The sequence below is a fragment of the Podarcis raffonei genome, chromosome 13 (assembly GCF_027172205.1).
Source record: "Podarcis raffonei isolate rPodRaf1 chromosome 13, rPodRaf1.pri, whole genome shotgun sequence".
Classification (NCBI taxonomy): Eukaryota; Metazoa; Chordata; class Lepidosauria; order Squamata; family Lacertidae; genus Podarcis; species Podarcis raffonei.
In genome coordinates, this window is record NC_070614.1 from 45,549,274 (window position 1) to 45,568,142 (window position 18,869).

At 47.6% G+C, this 18,869-nt stretch overlaps 2 protein-coding genes across 8 annotated transcripts in view; both read right to left on the reverse strand.

Annotated features, from left to right (window-relative positions):
* Window positions 1-1,496, reverse strand: part of CHD8 (chromodomain helicase DNA binding protein 8) — a 65,891-nt gene extending 64,395 nt beyond the window's left edge. For 3 of the 4 annotated variants that reach the window (XM_053360595.1, XM_053360592.1, XM_053360594.1), the window contains exon 1: window positions 1,336-1,496. The gene's annotated coding sequence lies outside the window, so the exon portion shown is untranslated. Of the gene's footprint in view, window positions 1-1,299 lie in introns of all 4 variants that reach the window. The other variant, XM_053360593.1, reaches the window with a different exon arrangement.
* A 2,779-nt stretch (window positions 1,497-4,275) lies between these two features.
* RAB2B (RAB2B, member RAS oncogene family) lies at window positions 4,276-18,593 on the reverse strand. 4 transcript variants are annotated; one of them, XM_053360759.1, is made up of 8 exons: window positions 18,471-18,593; window positions 15,414-15,485; window positions 13,569-13,636; window positions 10,239-10,321; window positions 9,774-9,866; window positions 9,075-9,186; window positions 6,267-6,335; window positions 4,276-4,842 (listed from the first exon to the last, which is right to left on the reverse strand). In XM_053360759.1, exons 3-8 carry the CDS (start codon window positions 13,614-13,616, stop codon window positions 4,747-4,749), a joined length of 501 nt encoding a protein of 166 aa, XP_053216734.1. In that variant the 5' UTR covers window positions 13,617-13,636; window positions 15,414-15,485; window positions 18,471-18,593; the 3' UTR covers window positions 4,276-4,746. The 4 variants fall into 4 exon arrangements, with proteins under 4 accessions (XP_053216734.1, XP_053216732.1, XP_053216733.1 ...); XM_053360757.1 differs by lacking the exon at window positions 18,471-18,593 and adding an exon at window positions 18,266-18,435; XM_053360760.1 differs by lacking the exon at window positions 18,471-18,593 and adding an exon at window positions 18,266-18,437 and having other exon boundaries at window positions 4,735-4,842; window positions 9,149-9,186.
* Between the last annotated feature and the right edge of the window lie 276 nt (window positions 18,594-18,869).

Sequence of the window (18,869 nt, forward strand, 5' to 3'; positions counted from 1 at the left end):
CTTGTCAGTATCGCCAGAGAACAGAGGAGACATCTGCACTGCTTTCCTCCTATACTTTTGTGATAAAACATATGAAAGCCATTCCCAGACGCAGATGTGTAGAAATGAAAAAAAGATGCCATGTGGAAGGCTGAAATTTCTGTCTACGAGAACACATCCATTGACAAGTCCCCCTCGCACACAAATGGCTAGGAAGCTGACAAGCACTTGTAGATCCACTTTCTCACCTGGCCACTCACTGATTTCAAAACCCGACACATCTGCATTTAAAGCCTTTCCCACGTGCAAGCTCTAAAACATCTGAACTACCAAGTTACAGCCTGCTCCAAGATGGGCAGCCCTACAAATATACAATAAAACCGTGTAAGAAACTGGTCCCCAAATGCACACTCGGGTTCCAGGTGCGTCTGGAGCTGACAATGTTGAAGACTGCTGCTGTTTGGCAGTACATCAGAGAACCCTACCACCCACTCCGTGCCAAACTCCATGTGGCAACAAGGGACTCACTTCCTCATACGACTGTGCCCGCATGTCATCTTCCCACCCCATCACAACTTCTGAACAGAACGACCCACACGCGCAAAAGGTCCATGCAGTGCAGGAGAGCCATCCTCTCTGCGCACAGGTTGCTCTCGACAAACGTCCACCGAAATTCCCCTTCCTGGATGCAACATCCACCCACCACCCAGATCTCGGCCTCCTCCTTTTTCTCCCCAAATCCAGCTCCCTTCTTTTCATCCAAGATCAATCCACCTCCTTTTCCTCTCCTCCTCCGAGGCGGCCTGTGTGTGCAAGGGCTTTAGCAGGGGTGCAATCCTTCCTTCCCAACCTTTACTAGAAACCGGATGGCGATGAAAACACACACAAAATAAAAAGAGCCGACAGGGACGGGGGAGAGAGAGAAATGCACAAGAGAGAATGCGACATGGATTTTTTTTTTGGAGGGGGGTGGAGGGAGGAAATACACCCAAGCAGCCTTTTTCTTCCTTCCCCCTCTGCAAAAGCTGGGTTTGGCTTCTCCCTCCCACCTTTCCCATTAAGCGAAGCCCGGAGGGCGGAAAGCGAAGGGCCCTCCCCCTCCCTTCAGAAATGGTCCCTCTCACTCGCCGTAGGAGAGCGGCGGCGGTGAGGGAGGGAGGGGGAGGGGAACGTCCCCGCATCGGGCCTGCGTCGTGAAGAGGGCCATCCCATAATAATCCTCCCCCCTCTCTCTCCCCCCCCCCGCGGTCGTGTGGGTTTGTGAAGAGAAAGAGGAAAAGGCCTTTTTATATTTGAAAAAATATAATAGCACCTCCTTACCTGAGGGCCTGGTCCCCTCCCCCCACGCGGACTCACCCTCTAAGGAGCCACTTCTCCCGCCCCCCTCCCCTCTCCTAAGGAGAGAGAAGAGAGAACAAGGCAGCCGAGCATGGACGGTGCAACTTAACTTCTCTCGGGGGCCCTCCAAGCCACGCCCACCGCTCCTCCGCCAGGCTACGGCCGCCGCCGAAGGACCCGGGAGGCCTGGGGGCGGGGCCAGGCAGCAGGTTAGGTTGAGAGAACCTTCCAGGAAGTCAGTCTCTCTCTCTCTCTCTCTCCGGAGTGGGGCGGGGGAGGGGGAGAAGGGAAGCGGGAGCGGGGGAAGCGGGCCTCCAGCTCGTGGAGAGGCTGTCTAAGGAAGTCGCCTGATTTATTCCGTGCTACCAATACAAATAAAAGTAATATACAGTATTGTTGAAGGGCTGTTGTTTTTAAACCATGGGGGCCTGTGGAGAGGTGGCAATATCATTTTACCGCGGCCCGCGCCCCGGCAGACGGGCAATGCGTTAGGCGCCTATATGGGGAAGCCATCTTGGGAGGGATGGAGAGGCGTGGGGGGCCAGATATGTGGCCCCATTGCAAAAGCATTCTTGCTTGTGCTATATGCATACGCTTTAGCCCTTTATTTGTTTGCCCTTTACAACAGTCCTGCAGGGCAGGCCACTGTGGTTAGTTTCCCATTTCACAGAGGAGGAAAACTGAGCCTGAGCAGTTTGGGACATGGAACTGATTCCACGCCTGTCTGGTCCATTTTCCGTCTCTTGCTCCATATGATGATGCTGATCCGTATAATAATAAAAGCTAGTAAATCTGACTTAGAGAGCCAGTGTGGTGCAGTGGTTAAGAGCGGCAGTCTCATAATCTGGGGAACCGGGTTCGCGTCTCCGCTCCTTCACATGCAGCTGCTGGGTGACCTTGGGCCAGTCACACTTCTCTGAAGTCTCTCAGCCCCACTCACCTCACAGAGTGTTTGTTGTGGGGGAGGAAGGGAAAGGAGAATGTTAGCCGCTTTGAGGCTCCTGAAGGGGAGTGAAAGGCGGGATATCAAATCCAAACTCTTCTTCTTCTTCTTCTTTGCCCTCAAGTAGTGAAACCATATGGTATTTCGTACTTCGTCTCAAGGAAGTGGGATTTGACTTGCAGGCTCTGTGATTCTTTCATGGCCTTGAGACATTGAAGACGGCTATCATATATCCTCTAAGCATCCCCTTATCCAGACTAAACATACCCAGATCATCTTTTTCCAAGATGATGAAGGACCATTAGGGTTGCCATATTTCAAAAAGTGACAGTCCAGAGGACACAAGTTGTTAAGTTGTTGAGCCTTTAAAAAAAAAAAAGTTGAGTATTGAGCTTTTTTTACTGAGCACTCTTTCGGGGGTTTATCAGAAATAAATCCTAATGTGCTCAGTGTGGCTTACTTCTAGGGAAGCATACATAAAAATTGTAGAGCTGGGATGGACCCTTATAATTCACAATCTTAATCTTGACCCTAAACAAATGCCCATGCAGGAACACCTCTGGATGTGTTTTTGGCATTCTGCAGACTGTGTCACTCCCACCCCTTTGAAATGCATCATTCTTCTGTCAAAGAAAAGACTACCGCTGCATTTAATCACCCACAGATCTCCCCTTTCAGTTTAATAAATTGCAGAACAGGCAATGGTTGTATATACAACTTCCATTTCAAGCACACACACACTCCACCAAGAATTGTGGGGACTGTAGTTTACCCCTCACAGATCTATAATTCCCAGCACCCTTAAGCTACAGCTCGCATTATTAACCCCCCCCCCAGTATGTGTGCTTTAAATGTACGACATGTATGCATCCTCACCCCACTATAACTCAGTGGAAGAGCACATGCCTTGCATTTAGTAGGTTGCCACATTCAGTTCCTCGCATCTCCAGTTTAAAAGGATCAGCAGCCGGATGAACATAAGTCCTACTGGATCAGGCCAAAGCCCCCTCTAGTCCGGCACCCTGTCCTCACAAAGGCCAAACAGGTGCCCATGGGGCACTCACAAGCAGGACCTGGGTGTAACAGCATTCTCCCCACCTGAGGTTCCCATCAGCTGGGATACTCCCTCTGAAACCTACACAGACATGTGGAACATTAGTGTGTTTTATAATGTGTTTTAAGTGCATTGCTGATTTTGGGAGAAGTTTTACATAGTTGTTTTAAACTGTTTTTACTGCAGTGCTTTTGTCTTATTCTCTTTGTAAACTGCCTTGAGGATTTTACAATCCAGAAATGTATACATTGTATGTATATTCTAAAGATCTCTGCCTGGCACAAAGTAGATTCCTTTGTTTACTCCAATAGCCAGAGATACTATCTCTTGCCCGCAAAGAGGATGTCACTGCGCTCAAAGCAAGTGGTTTTGATGCTTGTTGGTAGTTTCTGTTATGGAGCTGCCATGGCAGGATGCAAAACAGTCAAGTCCATTCAATATATCAATTTTTCCTTTCTTATCCCAATCTATAAATACATGCCAGAGATATCATCAGTTTCATTGGACTGGTCATGTGGTCTGGATGCCTGATTATCGTCTTCCAAAACAACTACTCCATTACCAGCTTAAGAACAGAAAGCAAAATACCAGTGGACAACAAAAGAAGTTTAAAGTCGCTCTCAAGGCAAACCTAAAAAAAGGCAGTATAAGCACAGAGAACTGGGAAACACTGGCCTACCAGCGCTCCAGTTGGAGAACAGCCTTTACCATGGACTTTGAAGAAGCACAAACTCAGGACGAAAGGGAGAAATGTGCTAGGAGGAAGGAACGCTTGGCAAACCCTCACCATGATCAACTCCTGCCCAGAAACCTATGTCCTCACTGTGGAAGGATGTGTGGATCCAGAATTGGCCTCCATAGTCACTTACGGACTCACTGTTAAGACCGTGTTCATGGAAGACAATTTTACTTGGCCATGAGTGATCACCAAAGAAGACAAAGAAGAAGACATGTCAGAGAATAATGTCAAACATGGAAATATTTAATACAAAGCTGAAACAACAGTGCAGTAGATCTTAAAATCTAAGACTGGTTAGATTGGCCTGGATTACACTCTCCCCAGCTCCTCTGCCAAGGCGTCTGTGAACCCAAAGTGTGGGCAATGGAAAGCTCCAACATTAGAAGAGGAAACTGCTGGAGGAAAGGCACAGATTGGTGGAGGAGGGAACCTGGAAGCACCATTCGCCTACGAGGGAGTGAAGAGAGGTCCTCAAATGGGAGGCTTTTGGAAGAGTTACTACTAGCACCCCAACAGCCACCAGCCAAAATCAACTCTAGGGCAGAGATAGGCTGTAACAAGGTCGAGGGAAGGTGAACTTGAAGGATTCCTGCCCCCAGTGTGGTGCCTGAAACCGAAAGAGAGAAAGAGAGCATGACACGGAAGAGGCATCTCCCCGTGTGTTCCCCAGCCTGGGTGGACTTCAGGGGAAATTCAGCAGCAACCTGACCGGTCTCCAGAGGCCTGACGACCGTGGCCAGCGGAGGATCTTCCTGTGGGTTCCTGGGGGCCGATCCTGATGCCGTTTCCCTGCAGGTGGAGAAATAAAAGGGCTTAGTTAACAATAATACGAAGGAAAGCCAGGACTGCTTTGACCACTTTAAAGATACCATCTGTGACCGCCCAAGATCATTTTGGCAAGCCGTAGAAAGAGGCGGTCCCTCTAGGCCAGGAGTAGCCAATCTTGTTCCCTCCAGATGTTGATAGGAGTTGTGGACCAGCAATATCTGGAGGGCGAAGCATTGACTACCCTTGCTCTGTTTCCTCCAAGAGACTCCTTCAACCGAGTCTTTTAAAAGTCTGAAACTGGGTTTCTGTAGTTTCCAGCATTGCTGCCTCCATCTGTGGAGATAGAACATAGCCACCATGGCTAGGAGCCATCAATAGCCTCCATTAATTTGTATAATCCTCTAATCTAAACCTTGGTTTAGTGCTGCGTGAATGAGCTTTGCCTCCTTCCAGCCGGTACATTCCCTGCTCTCCTTCTCTGCGTGAGCAGGAGGAATCTGGAAGCATTTACCTTCTTTTAAACACAGCTTTCTGTTTGTCTCAGCTGAGGAACATGATTTAACTCTAAGTTTTGTTTCAACCAGCACATGGTTTGATGTAGGTTTAAAAAACAAAACAAAAAAACAACAACCATAGTTCATGTTCAAACCATTTTCTTGGTTTGCGTTTAAGCAACAAGTTTCATTTAAGATGGGAAGCTTTCACTTTATCTATCTTCTCCTAGCCATGTGAAAGGCGATGACAGGAGAGCATGACCTGAGGAGGCAGCTAGGCGTGTTCATGTAGCATTAAGTGATGGTTTATCACTACAGTCTAATGTGACTATCGTCTGAGCTGGTATAAGGCAGCTCTCGATGTTCGCTAGGGACGTGGGTGGCACTGTGGTCTAAACCACTGAGCCTCCTGGGCTTGCTGATCGGAAGGTTGGCAGTTCAAATCCGCACGACGGGGTGAGCTCCTGTTGCTCTGTCCCAGCTTCTGTCAACCTAGCAGTTCAAAAGCATACCAGTGCAAGTAGATAAATAGGTTCCACTCTGGTGGGAAGGTAAATGGCATTTCTGTGTGTTCTGGCTTCCGTCACTGTGTTCCGTTGTGCCAGAAGCGGTTTAGTCATGCTGGCCCCATGACCCGGAAAGCTGTCTGCATACAAACACCAGCTCCCTCGGCCTGAAAAGCGAGATGAGCGGCGCACCACATAGTCGCCTTTGACTGGACTTAACCGTCCAGAGGTCCTTTACCTTTACTTTTTACCTATGTTCGCTAGTATCTTAATATACAAAAGCAAGTTTTATTGCGTTAAAATTTAATACAAATCACTTTACAAATCTGAGAACTACTTGTACTGACACACATAGCCATTAGCCAATCCCCACCCCAGCCCCATCACAAAATTTTGAGCTACAGGTTTGATGGGCCATCAAGGGAAGCCGCTAGGTCTGACTTGCCTCGTTGTTAACATCAAAATGGCCTTGCTGGATCTTTTTATAGATGGCTTTAGCTGTGTGGAGAAAGGCCTGGAAGGAGTAGATAGAAGGGGGAAAGTTTTTTTAAGAAACAAGCAAGATGGGTAAAATAATACAGCAATAAAGACAAGTTCCTATCCTGCACATCAAAATGGGACACAGAAATGGGTCTGGCACTAGTACAGAGGGGGAGGTATTTTCCCTCTTCCAGGGCACTGCATTCCATACTATCTACCCATCCCGTTTTTCTGTTTTCCTCCTCCAAATCCACAGTCAGCATTCTGTCCCTGCTAAGCTTGCTCAGTCCCCACCAGAGGGAACGATGCATGCCAAAATATTTGGGCAAAAAAAATGAGAGGCACAAATACAAGATGGGTGACACCTGGCTTGAGAGCACTACATGTGAAAAGGATCTAGGAGTCTTGGTTGACCACAAACTTGACATGAGCCAACAGTGTGACGCGGCAGCTAAAAAAGCCAATGCAATTCTGGGCTGCATCAATAGGAGTATAGCATCTAGATCAAGGGAAGTAATAGTGCCACTGTATTCTGCTCTGGTCAGACCTCACCTGGAGTACTGTGTCCAGTTCTGGGCACCACAGTTCAAGAAGGACACTGACAAACTGGAACGTGTCCAGAGGAGGGCAACCAAAATGGTCAAAGGCCTGGAAACGATGCCTTATGAGGAACGGCTAAGGGAGCTGGGCATGTTTAGCCTGGAGAAGAGGAGGTTAAGGGGTGATATGATAGCCATGTTCAAATATATAAAAGGATGTCACATAGAGGAGGGAGAAAGGTTGTTTTCTGCTGCTCCAGAGAAGCGGACACAGAGCAATGGATCCAAACTACAAGAAAGAAGATTCCACCTAAACATTAGGAAGAACTTCCTGACAGTAAGAGCTGTTCGACAGTGGAATTTGCTGCCAAGGAGTGTGGTGGAGTCTCCTTCTTTGGAGGTCTTTAAGCAGAGGCTTGACAACCATATGTCAGGAGTGCTCTGATGGTGTTTCCTGCTTGGCAGGGGGTTGGACTCGATGGCCCTTGTGGTCTATTCCAACTCTATGATTCTATGATTCTATATGCAGGCAAACCATTCTAATAATGAAGGCTGTACAGGATGAACTCTCCAGCAGCTGTTGGGTATCACAGATAGCTGCCAGCTAGCCATGGCAGGAAGATGGACCTGAGCATCAGCAAATCCCCTCTTGTCTGAGCCCTTATTGTCCGTATAATACATGATTGGGCTTGTAAACAGTTACTTCATGTGTCACCTGAATTACCTTCAAGCAATCAGGCAAAGAAGCTTTTCTAAACTGTATGAGAGCTGGGTTCTTCCCCCACCTCTCCGCACCCCCTCCCAACCATATTCCACAAATAATCATCTAGATATGGTGTGGTAAGGAGGCTAGCAGCCCCCCCCATCCCACTCCACATCAGCTACATTCCACCCCCCCCCCCGCCAACCTAATTGGAAAACTGCAGAGTTAAATGGACCTGGGAGAATCCAGGAACCTCTGTACGCTTCCAATACCAGTCATACAAGTCTAAATGGGGACTTCTGTTTCCATTTAAAGTTTCTGGTCCTCATGACAGCTAAGATGGGCCTGAAATTGTATGGATGGGGATTGTCAAAACCTCAGAAGCCAGGGCAGTGCAGGACTTCCAAGGAGCAGGCTTTCAGACCTTCAGACCTCCCCATCTGTAGCTCAGCGACAGAACATGCGTCTTGCATACACAAGGTCAATTCCCAGCATTTCTGGGGAGCACTGGGAGAGAACTCTGTTGGAAGTTCTGGAAAGCCACCTTCAGTCCGTGCAGGCCAGAGGTTTTCAACCTTTTTGAGTCCATGGCTCCCTTGGCCAATTACATTCTTTCCGCGGCACCCCTGTGGGATTCAGGAGCCAGTTATGTCACCCCTTGCCTGCAGAGCTGGCAGCCTCTCGCCCTTTTTCGAACACCCTTGTGGAGTGTTCCCTCCGCTTCCTCTCCTCTCCCCTCTGCTTGGGAGTCCTCTGGGCAGCCGCTGCCACTGCCCCTGGTCTCTGATCTGCCCCCAAGGAGAAGTGCCTCCTCACACTGCCCCACCGGGGCCTGGGAAGAGGATAAGCCCAGCCTTAGTATCCCAACAGAATGTGAATGTGAGGCCAGCACTTTACCTTGGGAGGCGGCAGGGTCAGCAGCAGGCACTGCCAAACCTGCATGGCAGAAAGGCTCCCCTCCCAGGCAGGCCTTGCACATAGCAAGCACAAGAAAGGCCAGCACAGTACTTGCTTGCCCAGCCACTCACTAGTCTCCATTCCCAACAGCAAGGGCTGGTGGACTGGCTAGCTGGGCTCCTTCGCCCACTTGCTTGCTTACTCTGAGGCAGCCTTCACTCCTGGAAACCAGCACCCCCTGGCCAGCCCCAGAAGCACCATTTGCCTGTGGAGCTTGTAGCCAGTGCAGCTGCAACAAACAGCTGTGCAAGCCTTTGGGAAGCAGAGACGTGAGAGGGCGTCAGAGGAGGGAGGGAAGAAAAGAGGGACAGAGGCCAGTGTTGCCCGCAGCACCCCTGACCATCATTCAAGGCACCCCAGGGTGCCACTGGTTGAAAACCACCAGTGTAGACAATACTGAGCTTGATGGACAAGTGTTCTGATTCAGTATAAGAAATATAAGCAGTATATGATCTCCTGCATGCGGTAAGCAGGATAAGTTATGTGAATGCTTTTCCTGGCCCAAAAGGAAACAAAGACTGGCAGGGAGCAGGGGCGGGGGGGGGGATACGCAAACACCCAGGACTTTCTTCACCTCTTCTACGTTGGATGCTGTCTTTGCAGAGGTCTCCATGAAAACCATGCCGTGTTCCCGGGCAAAAGCCTCACCTTCTTCCTTCCGTACAGCTCGCCGATTCTCCAAGTCACTGAGGGATGAGAGAGGCAAGAAAGATTAATTAATAATAATAATTTAATTTATGAATCACTCCCTACGGAGCACCTTGAAGCGATTTCACAATACAGTGCAAAACATGTACGAAAACAAATGCACGTATATTCTTGTTCTTATTTATTCCACTTAATTTACTAATCAGCTAAACCACCACCTCAAGGTGATTTACACATAAAATAATATACAAACATCCCAATTCACTATTATCTACCCCAGGGGTCAGCAGGGGGCCGGTCCACTGTCCCTCAGACCTTGTGGGGGGCCGGACTATATTTTGGAGGGAATAAATGAACAAATTCCTATGCCCCACAAATAACTCAAGAGATGCATTTTAAATAAAAGGACACATTCTATTCATGTAAAAACACCAGGCAGGCCCCACAAATAACCCAGAGATGCATTTTAAATAAAAGGACACATTCTACTCATGTAAAAACATGCTGATTCCTGGACCATCCGCGGGCTGGATTGAGAAGTTTGCCTACCCATGATCTACCCCGAGTCCTTGGCTGGTGGGAGTGGGGAAACAGGTGAGTTAGGAAGCAGAAGAGGATCAGATACCTCTTATTGCCGATGAGCATGACCACCATGTGGGAGCTGGAATGCTGCCGCGCGTCTTCTAGCCAGGTGTACAAATGGTTGAAGCTTTCCCGTCTGCACAGAGCAAGAAAGGTAGGTCAGGGTGTGCAGTGGGATGAATGGGAGCCTAGCAAGTTCCACCACTCATCTGGGCCAGCAGTGAGCGGAACATAAAGTCCCTGTCCCCTCCCCCAAGTTGAACTCTGTGCAGTACATTCTCAGACCCACGGTCTGACGTCATAAGAAGAGCCTGCTGGATCAGGCCAATGGCCCATCTAGTCCAGCATCCTGTTCACACAGTGGCCAACCCAATGCCCGTGGGAAACCCGCACGTGGGATTTGAGCACAAGAGCACCCTCCTCTTCTGGGTAATTTCCAGAATTACTCCAGCCGTGGAGGCAGAGCATAGCCGTCATGGCTAGTAGCCATTGAGAGCCTTGTCCTCACCTGGTGATGTCATACACCAACAGAGCTCCGGCAGCCCCTCTGTAGTACGAGCGAGTGATGGAGCGGAAGGATTCCTGGCCAGCCTTTGGAGCAGGAGAGAACCAATCAGGAAGCACACAAAAACGGAGCTGTCTAAACTAAGCATGCCCACACCTATAGCACTCATACCCTTTCCATCTCTCCTCCCAGGAAACCCTGGACATTTTAACTGGAATAGAGGCCTCCTAACTGTTTTAGAGGGACACGGGTGGCGCTGTAGGGACATGGGTGGCGCTGTGGGTTAAACCACAGAGCCTAGGGCTTGCTGATCAGAAGGTCGGCGGTTCGAATCCCCGCGACGGGGTGAGCTCCCGTTGCTCAGTCCCTGCTCCTGTCAACCTAGCAGTTCAAAAGCACATCAAAGTGCAACTAGATAAATAGGTACCGCTCTGGTGGGAAGGTAAACGGCGTTTCCGTGCGCTGCTCTGGTTCGCCAGAAGCGGCTTAGTCATGCTGGCCACATGACTCCCTCAGCCAATAAAGCGAGATGAGCGCCACAACCCCAGAGTCGGCCACAACTGGACCTAATGGTCAGGGGTCCCTTTACCTTTTAACTGTTTTAGGGCCAGAGCGCTTTATCAATCCATCTTTCCAGGGAGCTCTGGGAACTATAGAATTGTAGTTGTTGTAGCAGCACCCTTAACAAACTACGTTCCCCAGGATTCTTGGAAGCAGTGGGGGGCCACGACTGTTAAACTGATGTAAGAGTGCTTTAAATGTATGGTGTAAATGTGCCCCGGTATCCTTAGCCCTCAATCCCCCTCCCAGCTCCACTTTCCAAAATTCGGACCCACAACCCCCTCCTGAAATTCCAGCCTCTCTATTCTCCTAATTTGTTCCTTTCTTCTTCCTTCCAACTCTGCAGCCCTGGAGCAGTTGGTTAAACAGGGCTGGAGGAATAATTTCCTGCCTGTCAACACTTAATTAAAACAAAACAAGGACTTCCAGAGGGAAGAAAGCCCCGCAGAAATCGGGTCCTACCGCTGCAGCGAAGCGGGGACCCTCTCGAAAACCGCAGGCGGTGAAGCCTGCGACTGTGGGACTCGGCGGGCACCTTTTGCGCCCCCCCCCATCGGCAAAGGAACCCTGCAAAGGGCTCCGGAGCGAGACGGGGTGCTGGCGCGGTGCTGTAAGTCAATCGCTACTTCTGCGGAGCGAAGCTGCACAGCTGATGTCGGAGAGCGCTGTCCTCTTTCCTGTGACAATTCGGCTTTTAAACAACAACCCGTGAGTAGGACAATTGAAAGATCAGGAGATCAAAGGAATTTCCCCTTTGATCAAAGGAACAACCTTGAATTTGGCACCGAAGCGGGAAGGTGTAAACAGGAAGTCCGCCTCCCGTTTTTTGTAAATAGACCGAAGCAAAGATCTTATAAGCTAAAAAGCCGGAAAAATTGATTTTAAGATTGAAATTTCCTGCATCTATAACTATAAAAACCCCCCTTGACAGCAGGAGAAAAGGGGGGAAGAAATTTTGACCTTTTAATCCTGCAAAGAGAGTGAAAGAATACAAGCTCCCATCGTCCCAAACCTGGGGACGGAATGTCAGGACAGAAATTGTCGGTGATGATTACTAATTGAAAACGGGAAAACTACTGACAGACAGAACTAAAAGAGAAATAAAATAATTCTAATGCTGCTTTCTGCTTGTTTGCATTATATTGAAAGGAAACAAAGAATCTGAAAATCGAAAGTAAAATTCCCTTTGTTGGATACACTTTAAAGATGGACGTTAAATAGTAATTGTATCCCCTAGAGGGAGCTAGCCAGCGTGTTTGTTGCAATTTACGGGGAAGATATAACATCTGTGAAAATCAGACCGTGGGACCAGCTATTTGACCTTGACAGAAAATGAATAGGGAGGAAGCCTTACTTGCTGCCCTTGGCAAAATAAATGCTGTGCTGCAGCAGTTGGATGAGAAAGTGATCTTGATGAACCAAAAGTTGGATCTTATATCTGCTCCAGCTAGTAAAGATGAACTAACAGGAAACGAAGTCAAAGAAACCTCACAACAGCCAATACAGGAAACTGGTTCAACAAGGCAAGTCCAAGGGCAGAGGAAGATGGAAGAGGTTGCGATTGTACCTCAAAAGATACAAAGACTCAAAATCCCGCATGACCAAAAGCTGCAACATTGGAAGATTGAATTTGGAGAACATCTGTTAAACTTTGGAGTTAAGGAAGTCATTAGCTCTGGTGGGACTGTGAAACATATTGATGATCATTTTTGGAACAACTACTTTTTGGATTACAAATCAAATATTGGGGAGTGGACTATCAGGGAATGGGACAATCTGATAAAAGAAAATGGAGAATATTTCTGTATGGAGCTCCCTGGAGATTCACTCCCCAAGGAGAAAGGGAAGAAAATATGCAAGAATCCAACAAGGGACAGGGACGCGTGCAAGTATAAACAGGAACAAGAAAACCTGCAGAGGGGGCATAGAAGGGACTTGAGAGCCTCTGATATTAGAACACCCGATTGATGGATAGAACACAATGGTGGAAGGACTGACATTATCCGAAACCAGGAAGAAGGGACGTTGGATAAATCCAGAATGAGAATCTCTTTTTTATAAACTATTTTACTTTTGGAATTAGTGTAATACTAATGAAATACTAAAATGTGCTGGAAAGGAATTAATTGGCTTTAGCAGAAAGGTTTGAAGGAGTTAAGCTTAAATATGGTATAAATTCTAAAAATTTAAGGTTTAGAAGGTAAGATAAGGTTAAAGAAATTAATGGTAAATTGAACTGTAAAATTTTTAAATGGTAATGATGTTGAAATGAAACGAAGCAGTTATAGTAATAAGGTAAAATAAGAACTTGTAAGAATGGATTGATATTAGATGAAAATCTGAAGTGACAATTTGCTAAACCAACTTCTAAATGGAATACAAAAAAGGGAGGTGAGAGGAAGTCAGGAAAATAAGTAAATGAATGGTAAGAAACTGAAAAGACGGATTTTTATCTTTTTTCTTTTTCTTTTTACTTTTTTATGTTAAATTTTGGTTTTTGTATCTTTTTTGTGTCTTTTTATTTTTTTGTTTATTGTTCTGTAACCTTTTTTCTGTTAAAATCTAATAAAATATCATTTTAAAAAATAAAATAAAACAAAACAAAACAGGCTGGAACACTGGCAGGGAGCAGATGCCCAAGATGGGGATAGACAACCAACTAAAACAAAATGATCCCTGTGAAGCTAAAATGCCCTTGCTCTGTTTGGCACTCCAGTCCCCAAGATCGTTCCTTCGCATTTGCAAAGGGTCAAGGCTTCAAGGGGAGCTCACCGTGTCCCAAATTTGCAGCTTGATCTTTTTGTTGTCAATGGTGACCATCCGTGCACCAAACTCTACACCTGGTGGAGAAATGGAAGAATAGGAGAAACCTCAGAGGGGAGGAACTTTCCACAACCCCAACCCGCCATATAATTCAACCCATGTTTCTCATTATAACCCGGCCTGTGACCCCCCGCAACTCCTTCCTGTTCTGCCACCCTCAGCCAACCCAAGGGCTCCTGTTCCTATAAGCGACCCATTCTCCCTCACTGGTCCTTAGACATGAAACTCCTGGCTTGGACACATATGTGGCATCTTTTCTCTCCTTCCCGTTGTCCTCAAATCCAGCAGCAGAGCAAGCCTATCAGGCACCTGGGGCAGCGAATGGCCTGCACCCAGGGGCGGGGCCAGACAGGGCAGGACGCTCTGTGGGGCCTCTGAGGAGTCAGTTTGCCTCCTCCCATTCAGCTGCCCTACAGCTGAGGGGGAGGTGGCAGGCAGACCGTTTGGGGTAGCATGGAGCCTGCGGGCGCCCAAGCCACTGTGCCACTCCAAGAAGAGATGTGTGGTTCGGGCGCACTGTAAGCCCCGTGGTGAGTGCCGCCTGGCATTTTATCACACCCTCAGTGGTGACACCTGGGGCGGCCTGCCCCCACCGCACGCCCCTTCCTCCGCCCCTGCTCACATCCCCCTTTATCCTCATGGGTTATCTTCTTCCTCCTCATTCCCACCTGCTATCCAAAATGCTAAGCATGTGTCTTTAGTCTTAACCACATTCATTCCTCCAGGCTTTTCCCATCATCTCTCTGTGTCACTCTTTTATTTTAAATTGCAGGCTCCTGGAGAGTGGAGACCCTTTTTGCCTATGTGGCTCTCATGTGTATGTACATACATACTTACTTACTTACATATACAGACATACACAGAGAGAGAGAGAGAGAGAGACCTTACTGTATGCTTGTGAAACATGGACCACTTATAAATGCCATCTCCAACTCCTCGAAAGATTCCATCAATGGTGTCTCTGAAAATTTTTACACATCACTTGGGAAGACAGGCGAACAAATGCCAGTGTATTGGAAGAAGCAAATATTACCAGTGTTGAAACGATAACTCTTCAACATCAACTTCGTTGGACTGGCCATGTTGTGAGGATGGCTGATATCATTTCCCAAAACAACTACTCTATTCCGAACTTAAAAATGGAAAGCGTAATGCCGGTGGTCAACAAAAGAGGTTTAAAGACTCTCTCAAGGCAAATCTTTAAAAAAATGTAGTATAAACACTGACAACTGGGAAACACTGGCCTATGAGTGCTCCAGTTGGAGAACAGCCTTTACCAAAGGTGTTGTGGGCTTTGAAGATGCTCAAACTCAGGGTGAAAGGGAGAAACGTGCTAAGAGGAAGGCACGCTTGGCAAACCCTTACTGTGATTAACTCCTGTCTGGAAACCTATGTCCCCACTGTGGAAGGATGTGTGGATCCAGAACTGGCCTCCACAGTCACTTACAGACTCACTGTTAAGACTGTGTTCATGGAAGACAATCTTACTCGGTCATGAGTGATTGCCAAAGAAGAAGAACACACACACACACACACACGAGAGAGAGAAAGAGAAAGAGAAAGAGAAAGAGAAAGAGAGAGAGAGAGAGAGAGAGAGAGATGATGCTGTTGTTATGGACTGCATTTCTGTACATGCTGAAAAAGAGCCTCTGTGCTCCCTTGTTCTCTCCCTACCGCCCAGCTGTAGGGCGTTGTGTCCCCCCAGCTTTGTTCCTCCAGTCCAAATACATGCAACAACACCCCCTCCTCTGGAACCCTCCTTAAATAATACCCCAAGGCCCATTGGGGACTCACCTATGGTCAAGTCATGGACAGCTGTGAACCGCTTATCTGTGAACTGTAACAAGAGGCAGGATTTTCCAACACCTTTGGAGAAAAAAAATAGAAAATAAATTCAGAAGCTGCTGTACAAAAACAAACAAACAAACAAACAAACCCTTTGATCAGTGGTGGCTGGTGCCCATTGAGACCTGTAGGATGGAAGGAAAAAGGCCCACAAATGCCAGTGCCAAGCAGAGACACCAACTCTAGCTTTGCTCCCAGCTGAGTTCTACAAAGGCAACACCTGCAACAAGGAGGAAGCCCACAGACAGTGCTGCCCCTGGTGGAGAGGCTGGCAGAGGGCCAACTGATGTTTATTTTTGTTTTAATTTTATTTATTTATTCAATTTATATACTGCCCTTTATCCAAATATTCCAGGGCGGTATTAGGAGCTTAATTTATGCGGCGTAATAATAAAGACAAAACATAATCATCAAACAATTGTAATAACAGCCCCCCCCCCCACATTTAACAGGCCATAGATTGATTAATGGCCAAAGGCCTGAGTAGAGGACTGTTTTCACCTGGCATCTAAAGTCATGCAATGCTGGGCAAGCCTCTCTGGGGAGAGCATTCCACCACAGAAAAGGCTCATTCTCATGTTGCCATCCTCTTAAGCTCTCGGGAAGTGGGGACATAGAGAAGGGCTTTGGGTGACAAGCAGAGGGTCTGAGTCGGTTCATATGGGGAGAGGCGGTTCTTAAGGTATTGAGATCCTGAAGCTTTGTAGGTCAAAACCAGCATTTTGAATTGGTTGGTGGGGCAGGGCCTTCTTTGCCCTATGGACTGGCCTCTGCTGCCTGCGAGTTGTACAAGTTACATGGAAGCCTCCGCAAACCTCTTGGGAGAATTTCCCCACTTTCTCTTGAGACTTTATTTATTCACCATATATAGTTCCTCTTTTATACAGCAGCCATCCTCCCTTTTATGGGGATCTTATACTGACTTTATAAATATTGTTTTTAAATGTATGTTTTGCTTTTGTGTGTGTGTTTGTAATTTTGTAAAACCACCCAAAAAGAACATGATCCATAACTCTGGGAGAAAAGGCAACTATGCCTGGCTAAACAATAATGTCTTTGTTCTTCACTAAGGGGCAAACAGACTTCCTGAAGTAAGGTCCTCTACAAGCTTGGTGCTGTGACTTAAAAGGTCCAGTCTTGCATCCCACCTAACCTCTGATGGTGAATCCAGTGGCTAGGCAGGAAAATGTGGGAGAAGAGGGTTTGATGATAGGATATGTGAAGGACCATTTAAGGCAGAGTTGGAGAACCCATGAGCCTCCAGATATTGCTGGACTCCATCTCCCATCAGCCCCAGCAACCAGCATGGACAATATTCAGGGATGATGGGAGTTATGGTCCAGCAACATCTGCAGTGTCCCAAGCTCCCCATCCCTTTAAGGCTTTGTAGGCAATAACTCATACTGTCTTGTAGAAAAAAGAGACCATTTATTTCACTTCCACAATTTGGTTAGCAGATGTGAAACTACTCCCATCTTCCATTGCTTTGATCAACAGCACAATTGAATCTCACCATCTCTCTGTTCTATACTGGCAGGTAAAAAGGTAAAAGTAAAGGAGCCCTGGACGGTTAAATCGAGTCAAACTTGTGGCCAGCATGACTAAACCGCTTATGGAGTCTCAGTGTTAGAGAGACTTGTAAGATTATATGTAAGAAATTGTATGGTTGGTCTGCGGGGCTTTGCAGGATCTTGGCTTCTGAGCTTAGACCATCTTACCCAAACCTTGTGTATGGTTGGTGAGGGTGGGACTGGGTGTTAAGATTACTGTATATAATTGATAATATTTACTGCTGTTCAGCCTACTCAAAGATCTACATTATAATACTGAAGAGAGCCAGTGGAGACAAGGCATCAGTTGAGGGAGGCCCTTTTGTTCATGACACCTTGCCTCTGCAACTCCCTACTTGTGTCCACTTCCCAGGTTTCCTCTCAGATTACAGTCACGTTCGCAACCCAAGGTATGACTGTACTGTATCTCTTTGTAAAAGAAACAAACTGAAAATGCTTCCTTTTGCCCTGTCCTGTCCACCTCCAGCTTTCAACAGGGTTTGAAACTTGCTGTTGTTACTATTACTATACTATTATTGCAACATAATGCAACAATCCTTCTGAACTGTAGTAACCTGTCATCATGGGTTATATGTGTTTAGACAGTGTGTTTTTTTACAGCAGCGATTTTATACCTGTGAATCATCAGCTGGGTCGAAGATCCCTGCGATTAAGAAGTACAGGGAGGAGGAATTAAAAAACCAAAAATGTAAGGAAGACCTTTCCAAGCCTTTCCGTGGTCCCCACACTGACAGCCCAGTTCTATGCATGTTTACTCAGAAGTAAACAGAGTTCAGTGGTGCTTACTCCCAAGCAGATGTTGTGTTTTGCTAGTTAAAACTGTGCTTTGTTCTGTCCTTTTAATTCTAGTGTGATTTTAGGAAACGTCACGCATCCTTGGGTGGGCTGTGCCAAAAAAAGGGGGGGCTATAAATAATGTCACAAACGAAACAAAACAAACGTGCACAGGATTTGTAGCCTTGTGTTGGGGAACCCAGAGCAAGGAAGTGGTCCTTTCACACAGTGTCAGATGGTCAATATCTGCAAAAAGGGATCAACGGTGTCACAGGGTTGTTGTAAGGTCGCACACTCCAAATAGTGACATCTCTCTCTCTCTATATATGTGTGTGTGTATATGTATATACATGATGACCAAAGTGCACATTATTTGCCTTAAATAAGAATATCCCCGCCCCCACAGTCCCCTCCCCCGACCCGAGGCTGAAACTCCCTCATTTTCCCCGCCCATACCGGTGTCCCCGATGATGACGTATTTGAAGAGATAGGCGTAGGACATGGCTCTGAAGCCCCCCTAAACCCCAGCCCCGGCCTGGAGGTTCTCCAGGGGCCACTCTAGCTCACTCAACAGCCGCCATGTCTATTGCTCTCGCGCTCCCTGTCCTTCCTCTCCCTCCCTCCCTCGTCCAGTGACGCTCTGGATTTCCTTTTCCGGCACCTTTTCCAGCAAGCCGGTGGCTACAGAGCTCACCGTTCCTTTCCGCGGCCGCTCTGGCCCGTCCCTCGTTGGCCGGAGCCACGTTTCCTGCGTCGCTCTAGGCACCCTGGAGGTTTAACGTCATAGCCCCTCCTCCTCTTGCAAAAACAAACGAACAACCCGAACCGTTAGGCGGTTTGCCGAACCGGCCGTTTTACGTCACATCCGCTGGTCTACTACCCTCTCCCGACGTGTGCGTAGGGACGCTCTAGCAACTGCCCTTCCTCCTGCCCCGCACTACGCTCTAGCCTCCCCCTCGACTCGGCTCTATCCTCTCCTCCTCAACGGCTCAGGCGGGCGTGTTCAGAGAAAGAGCCGCTGCCGTCCGATAGTGGGGGGCTGAGTGGGAAGGAAATTTGC